The sequence below is a fragment of the Neurospora tetraspora genome (assembly GCF_033439725.1).
Source record: "Neurospora tetraspora strain CBS 560.94 chromosome Unknown B0H65scaffold_9, whole genome shotgun sequence".
NCBI lineage: Eukaryota > Fungi > Ascomycota > Sordariomycetes > Sordariales > Sordariaceae > Neurospora > Neurospora tetraspora.
Genome location: NW_026944391.1, coordinates 1,261,970 through 1,271,916, shown reverse-complemented (window position 1 = coordinate 1,271,916; position 9,947 = coordinate 1,261,970). Strand labels below are relative to the sequence as shown.

Here is a 9,947-nt window from a genome sequence, read left to right as displayed (position 1 = left end):
AAAAGTCTGTTCCCGACGGCCCGCTGACAGGGTTCTGGGGGGCGCTAGGGGGCACTGGGAACGGGCAGCGAGGTTCGTGATAGCTTCATTTTTGGTTCCTCTGTTTGTCCGGTGTATCTTTCTGAACACGTGCCCGAGATTGCAATCGAAATGAGGCAAGGCAAATCGACTATGAAATGAGGCAAATCTGGCGATTTCAAACAATCTGAGGCAAATCGACCAAGAATTTTGGTTTATTTGAATTGTTTCGAACGCTGCCGGCGATTCCTCCTGCGCGACACGATAGGCAGCAATCTGTCGAACGCGCTCATCGTTCTCCTTGGAGTTCCTGTTTTGCCACGACACACCGACTGGTTAGAAGCTATTCACAAACGTGAAGCATCCCAAACGAGACAACGAGACTAAGCGGAAGAAACAAACCTTAAGATGATCCGCCATCTGCTCAATCTCGATCTTGTTCAACCTCAACCGATCCGGAAGCCCACTATTAGGTATGCATGAGCGCCAACAGCCCAGCAACCGTAGTGTTGACAGCCGCCTGGGTCTCTCTCTCCGAAAGCGTGGAGACATCGGAATCCACATCGGATCCGCGCCTTGCGACGCGCGCTTTCAGCTCCTTCTTGACAACAGGAAATGGGCTGTTGAAAAAGGAGTGATCCATGCTCGGACCCCAATGTTTTTTTTTTTTTTTTGTGTTTGTTTGTTTGACATGTAGGAGCATTAAAGCTCCGTTGGTTGTTGTGAACCGTTCATCATTGTTCAAAAAACTCTCTGCAATCCTTTCTTCAGTCCTCTCGTGACGTTGAAGAGGATCTCCTTCAAATAGGTCTTCACCTTTGAAGTAACGTACTAGAGAATACCGGTAGGACTCGGAGTTGATGAAGCCATTTTAGTGAAGATGCGCGTCGGGTGTTATGTTTTCCTTCAGGATAAATAACGGGGTGGCTACAGGCCTTCGGCATATTTGAGCCAGAGCCTGAGCCGGTTGATGTCTTTGCTGAGTGGCCATTGCTTCTCGGAGTCTTTGATCTTCGAAAATCTGGGGAAAATTTTCTTCGCGAAATAAGTTGTTGGTATCGTGAATGCATGTTCTTTTGCTGGGAGCTGGTTAAGAATTGTTTGGAACCACATCTCTGCTCGGGGATCGATGGAACCTCGGGGAACCAATCGATGATTTTGTGGAACAGCGATGCGGCGAGTCTGGCCAGTACACCGAACGGCGTGATTGTCGAAAGTGAGGAGTGCCTGTGACGGCGGCGACAATGATGATGATAGTACCGAAGATGTGCTGGTCCAGACACATGACTGCGGCCTTCCAAGCCGGCCACAAGGTGGCGTCGACCAGCTCGAGGAAGTTGGCAGCCGATGTGTAGAGGAGCCACAGAACCCTCATGAGGAAGGTTGGCGTCTATGATTTGGGTTCAGACCTGCGAGTATGCGCTTTCCATCGTCGTTATACCACCGCCATTCTCGCAAACAGGCGATGTCGCCAACCGTGAAGTGAGGCATCTTGACAGAATAAATTCGTGTAGAGAAGGTGATGTTTGAAGCTGGTGAGTAATGAAATTGGCGACGAAGTGTGAAGCAAAGAAAGAGAAGGTGGACCTAAACCACTGCCTTAGAAGGCGACATCGCCCACGGTGTATCGAGACATCGTAATGAAATTGATGGGTGTGGTCGGTGCGACTCCGTAAAGATTCGCACCTCGACTCTGGGAGCGCGGTGCGTTCGCCTGCAGATGGATCAAGTCGGCGATGAGGATGGATTGGGCGATCGTTTCTTCGCGAACTCCTCTTGTTTCTCTCAACGTCATCCCTTCTCTCGTTGACAAATTCGAGTAAACCGACTAACACCGAGCCCGCTACCAGCCCGATGCCTACCCATGCTCCTGTTGGCAGGCTTCTGTGCGGCATCCATCTCAGCTTGACCGCTGGAGTACATCTTCTGGAAAGACCACGAGCGGACGTCAAATACTGGGCAAAGTTTGGAGCGCCTTGATCTTGATCGCGACCTGTCTCTTTGAACTGAGTTGAGTGGCTCGAAATGAATCCGAACGCACCCTCCTCGGGGAACATACTATCAGCATCCGTGTGAGCTCAGACACCCTCTGGACGATCAAATCGTGCATGGCGGTGCTTCGCTGTGATGGGATGTCGTGGGGTGTGCTTCTTGTGAGCTGGTAGTAGACGTAGCAGAGTTCTCGGATCGCTGCTCGGATCCCTAGACTTCCGAGGCCTTCCACCAGCTTTCTCCAACTCGGCACGCCTGTTCGCCTCAGAGGCAAAGAATGGAACGCTTGGACGCGAGTATGGAGGGTGCGAGTATCAAGGGCAGTGGTTGATGGGGTAGCAATGTTCTGTCGCCGCATCTAACGGTGATATCCGAGAACAGGCCGCTCTCGAGAAGTCTGCAAAAAAGGTATTAGTCGGCGAGCATACAAGGTGGTTGCGAAATGGATGCGGTCGCGGGCTGTCATTGACGGCCATGTCTTGATGAGGCCTGGCGGGCGACCGCGACAGACGCGATCAAGGATGGAACTTACTTTTCGTCGGAGGACAGAAACCGCTTGTCCAGCGGTGGACGATTGCGCCTGACTAATAGCCGGCCACAAGGTGGCGTCGAGAAGCTCAAGGCAGTGCGCAGCCGATGTGTACGAGAGTAGCAAGAGGACCCTCATGAGGAAGGTGCAGAGTGGCGACAACTCCTTCTTGCTTGTGTTGTTGTGCATTTTGATGCAGTACTGGAAAGTCTGAAGAGCGGAAATTGGAATAAATAGTCGACGACTCAATGTTGTTTTGATGAGAAAGAATCTAGTGAAGAGTACCTGTAGTGTGCCGTCAAAGTTTGGCGGTTGACTCTGGGCTGTCGATTCGCCCGTGTTTTGAAGTTGAGCTTCTGTTTTTCGTTGCCACGGTCGAATCGACCTGCCCTAAAGCTGTTGGCCCCATTATGTACTGGAGGGCCGGCATTATGAAAGCTTGAACTCCTCCTGACGAGTAGGCTGGAAGATCGCAGTGTTACTTGTCGGGGCTGGAATCGCCGCTGGAGGAGAAGGGCGTTGCTTAGTCGTGATCGATGTCTGCTTGTTCCCCCCGAGTCCAAGTTCATCATCAAGTTGTCGAACTGGCCTGGGCCCCATCGTTGCCCGTATCGTAGAGAGTCTTTGCCAGTGATTTGAAAAGCTAGATTTGGGCGACTCATCAGAGGGAACACTCATGCATAACAATGCAGACAGCCAGTCTGTGGCATATGACGACAGAGGAACTGGCATAGACATTGCCGAGCATCCAGTCAAGAGTCATTAAGAATGCCCAGAGTACCCTCATGAGGAAGAAGCCAAAACGAGACAACTCGTTCGTGCATTTTGAGTGAAGTTCTTGCAGATTGAGCGGTGATGAAAAAAGACTTCAGGTTGTGTTGCGTGATTTGAAAGCTTTGGTGCGATCGTTGAAGATGATTATGCGGCGGCGAAGTGAGACCAAAGAAGAATTGCACAAAGAATGGTTAAATCTTCGCTTGTCTTTGATGTTGTTGCCGTCAGATCAAAACTTGGTATCCTTTCTTTCTGAGGGATCCTGGTACTTTCCTCTGAAGCCCGGTCACTTCATCGAGACGGCGTTGGCCGCCTCGACACAGAATGTGAAGGCCGGCCGCGCCCTATACGAGAAGGATGCAACTGTTAGTGATAGGTTTCCTAACCTGGGGATAACATTGACCTACTCTTGTTTGATCCAAGGCTCCCACTAGTGCTTGGGTGGAGCAGCGGGCGCTTCTTGTTCCTCAAGCCCAAGTTCGGGATCCCGACCCGAGATTCGTCCCAGCGTCTCGGTTTGTGAGCCATCTGGGCAGAATTGGTCAGCTTTCCGATCCGAAACACGGCTCAACGAACATGAAGATAGAGTGAAGTTGACTTACTTTTGCAAGCAGTCGTCAAGGCTACGACAGTCTTTGCTTCCAGTTGATGCCGTCGAGGCGTTATAAGCTGTGATCTCCCTAAGGCCTGTTTGATACCCGCGTGCGTAGCCAACAGGACCTTCTGGGCCGGGGTAGGTAATCCCAGTCGGTTCAGTCTGCACGGGAGTCGCTTCTCCTCGAGCGATGTCCACGAGACTCAGCAATATTGAGGTTGATGCTATTGCGATGCCTACCCACGCTCCTGTTGGTATTCTGATGCGGAGTGAGCGGCAAGGCCTCGTCCAGCTCCCCCATGCAATCCGCTGTTAGGGTGCAGTGGGAGCGATCACATTGTCGTTTAGCCAGGTTCCAGCTCATGTCAGTTCGCCTCGGAAGAGACTCAGAGCCGGCAGATGTGTCCTGCTGCATGCAGACGGTTTGTTAGCACTGGTTCGGCATCTTTGGGATGGAGGAGGTTGAACTTACAGGTCAAGCTCATGATCGAGACTGATGACTTTGAGCGGAGAGAACATTGAAGCTGCATTAGCTGAGGGTGTCCCAGTTCCTGACATTGCTGTAGTCCTTGTTCGGAAGACTCCGGTTGGGGTCTCGGTGAAGTGGTGCAACTACTCGAGTGGATGCAAAGGCGTGGAAAAGAGGGCAATGCAATGAAGCAACGCGTGAAGCTGGCTCGATGTTGGGTGAAGTCAAGCCAAGCCAAAAAGGGAGCTGAAAGCAAAGCTGGAGAGAGAAGCTGGAGAGAGAAGTTGAAGAGAGAAGTTGAAGAGAGAAGTTGAAGAGAGAAGTTGAAGATGGGCAAAAGACATTGCTGAAGATTGCTTTGCCAGATGTTGAAGAGGAACAGTGGGGAAAAGAAGCTGAGAAGTGTGCTGCTGATGATGGGGAGAGAAAAAAAGCAGAGGGAAAACAGGTCGGGGGAGCGGATGTTTTATACCCTTCTGGACGCTCCCAGGATCCCTCGTCACATGCTCCGAATTCCTCGAAGGTTTTCTGCATCTTCTCTGCGCTTCATGCGTCTCTTTCCTGCATATGCAGGAGTAGCTTCTGCTTGTGGGAATCGATGCGTTGTCTCATGCAGTTGCGGAGGTAAAGCGAGCAGTCATGAACACCGAAACATGGGATATTGCGATGGTTGAAGAAGGGACGTGGTAGGGGTCTGCTTGTGATTGAGTTCGGAGAAGCAGGAGGGGCCTTGGTAGATGGAAGGGGGTAGGTCGAGAGGCTCTGGAGGGTAATCTTCGACAGCTGTTGAAGAGAAGTCGTCGATGGCTGAGCGTGGAAGATGATCCAAGGACGGAGGAGGGATAATGGCCTCACTCGGCTCTCATGGAGGAGGAGAGCTCTTCACCTAGTAAAGAACCCTCCGTTCATTGAAAGCAGTCAGGGGGAACCTGGAAGTCATCGACGGTCGAAGATCAGGAATCGGTAAGTAAAGAGGCGGCAGAGCTGCCCGTCTCCAGTCTCCCAAAGCAAGAAAAGCCCACCTTCGAGGAAAGTCGTGGCTCGACATCTGCTCAAGAAAGTCATTGATGGTCAAAGATAGAGCACATACAATAAGGAGCACGGTAGAACCACCCGAGTCGTTCCCATGTTGCAGCCCCAAGAAGCAGAAGGAACCACATCTATCAAGAAACCCCCCTCGGCAGAGAGCGGTAAAAGAGAAGTCGTGATTCCTTTTCGATGATGGCCGATACCCGATGATAGAAGTTGAGCAAGAAGGCGGACTGCAATGCGACTGCACAAGAATATCACAACTCGGAAATGTGCCTGCATCAAAGGGGCTTGTTTAACGAAGGATCAGGAAGGATGGGCAGGGTAGGCTTGTGATGTCAGCTGCTAATGTTTCGAGGTTTTCACTTGCAAAAAAGGGGGTTTGTTTACTTCCCATTTCCTCGACGTCCACAAATCGGCAGTCTCGATTTTGAAGGGTACCTAAATGGAAGGGCGGTCAACATTCACCGAGCAAGACGGAAGCTACCTAGCTCTAGTCTCTAGTGTACTTGCACTGGTTCTACTGATCGTCTCTTCTTTCCTCTTCTGCATGTGAAGATGTTGTAATCGTGCTGAACGCCAGCTACGTCTCGCGGGTCGTGACCCGGATTTCGATGAGCAACGATCGACAGACCCTCAGCGGTTCAGCTTGCCTGCAATTTCACCTGCAATGAATTAGCAACGAAGGCCCAAGAGCAATGGAAGTCCGATTACTCGTTGGGAAACCCTTGATCATGCTTTGCTGAGGAACACTTACAACAACAACTATCTTTGGCAACCACCCGCCGTCCGTCATTCAACGCCGGAGAAACGGTTACAGATAGAAAACACCACTCCAAACACTCCATGCGATGGAGATGCGCACCAAAAGAAGCATTGGTATTTGTAGTTAGTAACGTATCAGATTGTAGAGCTAGAAAAAGGTATCAATAACTGCTGAGCAACATTCCATTTGTATGGCACCCACCAATTTTCCTTAAGTTCCTTCCTTCCTTCTCATCTGTCTCCTGTATCTCTCCCGTCTCCCGCTCCGATTTTCGCTTTACCGTCGAGTCACCACGACCAGGCACAAATCAAGCTGTGAGGTCTGTACCGAGGGTACCCAAAAAAAGTTTCAAAAAATGCTCGCTTCCACCATCCTAATCCCGCTACATAGCTACAGCCTGAAGCAATCCATGTCTGTCTCTTAGCCAGCCTCTTGCATCCCGCGCTCCTCCATAGAACCAATCCGCTCCTCCTCCATCCCGTTTGAGCACGTAGGTATCCCGCAGCAAAAAAAACGTATGTGTAGCAATTGTTGTTTTGTTGGGTGAGCAGTAGTATCAGCACCGGTAGAAACGCTCCGTTGATGTATTTTTCCCATCCCCGTCCTCTCTGCCCTGACTCGACTCCTAGCCAAGCCAACCCCAACGACGGACGGGCAGCGTTGTATCCTCTCACTCACATCCACCCCCACCTCCTCGCTTCTCTCCCCAGCTTCCACGGCCATGGCCCCAGCGAGGTTACGGACCTCCCAAAACCCCAACACCCTCTCTCCCACCAAAACCAAACCCAAAACCACCACCTCCTCATCCGGATTAGTCCAATTTTCCCATAAGGAACCGAAGAAATCCCCCCGGACGATTCGGATGTCTCGGACGAGGATGAAGCAGAGCATGAAAAGAAGAACCAACGTTCATCTTCTAATTGACGAGCGCGCCACACACAAGACACTTGATAGGTTCCGTCCAAGTCTTCGCTCCCCCCTTAGCCACGACGTCAGAGCGAAGATCGGTAAACTCAAGGTAAGGCGTGCCGTTCATTTCGAGCGTGACAGAAAATAAGCCTTCCCATGGTCTTTCCTTGTTGGTCACCTTGGCCCCGGGAGGGGCTAGGGACTTTTTGCGGGGTCGGCCGGGTTTCCGCCCTTCTGTTTTTATCGTTGCCGTCGTCGTTGTCCCTGTGGTTGATGATCCTGGTGCTGATGTCGGGGCGGGGGTCGTTGACTTTGATGTCTTTGCGCTGGGCGTCCTTGTTCTCCTAGAACGAAGTGGTAGCCCTGAGGCGGTCGAGTTCTCGTCCTCGGCTTCGGCTTCGGGGATGTCTTCGGGCGCGGGTTTGGCGTCTTCGCTGCCGGCTTTGAGGGCGCGGTTGCCGTTGCTGCTACCGTTGGTTCGGGCGGCGTCCTTCTCGGCCTTAACGTCCAAGGACTCTCCTCGTTCTTGCGCGTCGCCGTTTGCTTCCGTCTTGGCCTTGCCTTCCTCATCGTCCTCCTCTTTCTTGTCCACCTTCTCCTCCTTTACTGGGATGTGAGGCTTGTCTGTGCCGAGTCGTTCGAATGTCGCCCTTAGGGCTTGGTCCTTGATGCATTCTTCGTGCAACCACTTCTTACATGATTCAGAAGAGCATCCGACTAGCAGTTTGTCAGGGTTCGCTGGGGTGTTGCAGCCGCATACGAGCTCGACGGTCTGCGACACATTTCTTATTAGCATCTTTGCATGGCACTCGCAGGGTAGATGTCATGGCGCATACCGAAAGTTCCTGAGATCGCACATCATAGGCCTGTCGCCAGTACAGACTATCCTGCGTCTCCTCATCGTTCTCCTCGAACCAGTGCTTAACGATCGCGGGCTCGGTAACGCTGACCACATTGATAATATCCACTGCCCCCAATGTTAGCACACATGATCTCTTCCTCACCCCCGAATATCGGTCGTGGCCCACTCACTGTGATTAGACGCTATCAGCTCGCCCATCCCGTGGTACGGTTGTCTCCCTTCGACAATCCTTTTCCTATCGCGCGTCTTGGCCGGTAGCTCGTCAGGCCAGTACATCCAGTAAACTCTGGCGAAGACGTGGTGCTCGTCCCTAGCGCGGATTTCGAGGATCCTGGCAACCCACTCGGTGTCCCGCCTTTGTATCGGGGCCGTCGCCTCGCTTTCGGTCCCCTTTCCCCCTTGTTTTGGCTCCTTCTTCTTTATGCTCAAGTCATTGGCGACATAGATGAAGTTCTCTGCAAAGTATTTAACATTATTCACTAGTAGATGTCGTAGTCAGCAGACCGGAAGCTGTCAAGATTCTGGAAGGGAGGGGGGATAGACGGCAAACTCACACACAAAGCTGTTGTACCTCGTCATGTCGGTCCAATCCTTAGCCGGCTCGACCTTGTAGTGTACATCCATGTTCGGGTACGTCTTGAACTTGCCCGACGGATGAAACGGAGACTGCTGGAAGTTGATCTTGTCCGCTGGGTCTGTGTCCTCGTCGTCGACCGACTCGGCCTTGCCTCCGACAGTGCGTCTGCGCTTCTTGTTCTTTTTCTTCTCTTCCACCACGGGGTCGACAATGTGAACCTGGAATGGGCATTCGGCTCGGGTGTTATCCTTGTCCTCCTTCCTTTCCTGCACTCGGTCCTGGCGGTCGGCATCGGACGCCCTTGGTCTCTTGCGCGAGGAGGCCATTGTTGGCGAGGTGTGAGTGTGTAGAGCAAAGGTCTAATGAGTTGGTAGCGCTGCGCTTTGGCTAGGGTCGCGATGTCGTGAACCGCCGGCAGTCGGTGGCGCGAAGGTTGGTAATGGCTTGCGACGATATCGCGAAGATGCGACAAAAGAGAAAACGTGTGGGGTCGCGTAGAGGGACGAGGGATGGAAGATGCGCCTCAAGGTTGCGCTATGCAGAGACGACAAGTCTGATGTTGTTGAGGTTTCGAATTGGGCGACGGCGACGACGGAGGAGGGCGGCCTGAACCTGAAAGGTTGAGGTGACGTGGTTGGCTTCGGCGGTCGTGCAAAGAGAACGCGGGCGCGAGGTTGCCGGGTCAAGGTTCGCAAGGTTCGATGCAAAAAAAGTGGGTGTGAACCTTGTTGAGAACCTGAAGTACTTTGTACTTGGAGAAGGCGTGTGTTGTGTGTTATGACTTGTCCGTTTGGCTCAGTCGGCGCGCGCGATGGACGACGGCAGTGGCAGTAGTTGTGGTGGTGGCTGGGAGAAGAAGGAATTGGGAAAGAATCCGCGACCGCGACTGTGTTGTGTCGACCGTGGTTGACCTTTTTGGATGACGAGGAGGAATGGGGAAAAGAGTCTGGAACTGGCTGCGACTGGACAAGCTCGACCGGGGGGTGGGAGAAAAAAAAACAGCTAAAAAAGCTGGGGGAGTCAACTTGAGTCAATTGACCCAAAAAGTCTTTGAATAAAGGGTACCCGACCAAGTCTCTCAAGAGCGCTAACATAAGAGAATGCAATGTCCAACAGCCGCAGCTACAGGACAATAGGTTGGACAGGCGTCAATGTACAATGCGAGGACTTGTATTGTCGCAAAAGTGCATCCCCTATCTCTTCCGGCTCGAAGACCGTGTCTGTTCTCATTAACAATGTCTATGAACATTCCAGGTTCATTCTCCGCTTCGGATTGGGAAAAAACCGTTGCACCCAGCCACGTGATTTACCTAGATCGATGACTATCTGCCGCCAAGGTGAACTCCAAAGAGGAGAACCTGGGCAGCTTCTGAGAATGCCATTGGTGGACGGCTACGATAAGCGGAAAGATGGTTCCAGCTTCCCCG

At 52.2% G+C, this 9,947-nt stretch overlaps 2 protein-coding genes across 2 annotated transcripts; both read right to left on the bottom strand.

Moving 5' to 3' along the window:
• Positions 1-487: 487 nt before the first annotated feature.
• B0H65DRAFT_583338 (uncharacterized protein) lies at positions 488-2,738 on the bottom strand (the record flags this gene model as incomplete). The annotated part of the gene is made up of 4 exons (XM_062830876.1): positions 2,543-2,738; positions 2,078-2,356; positions 1,212-1,408; positions 488-638 (listed from the first exon to the last, which is right to left on the bottom strand). Exons 1-4 carry the CDS (start codon positions 2,726-2,728, stop codon positions 488-490), a joined length of 813 nt encoding a protein of 270 aa, XP_062677159.1. The 5' UTR covers positions 2,729-2,738.
• A 4,307-nt stretch (positions 2,739-7,045) lies between these two features.
• On the bottom strand, positions 7,046-9,226 carry B0H65DRAFT_339531 (uncharacterized protein). The gene is made up of 4 exons (XM_062823621.1): positions 8,498-9,226; positions 8,114-8,422; positions 7,918-8,048; positions 7,046-7,853 (listed from the first exon to the last, which is right to left on the bottom strand). Exons 1-4 carry the CDS (start codon positions 8,844-8,846, stop codon positions 7,089-7,091), a joined length of 1,554 nt encoding a protein of 517 aa, XP_062677158.1. The 5' UTR covers positions 8,847-9,226; the 3' UTR covers positions 7,046-7,088.
• Positions 9,227-9,947: the final 721 nt, after the last annotated feature.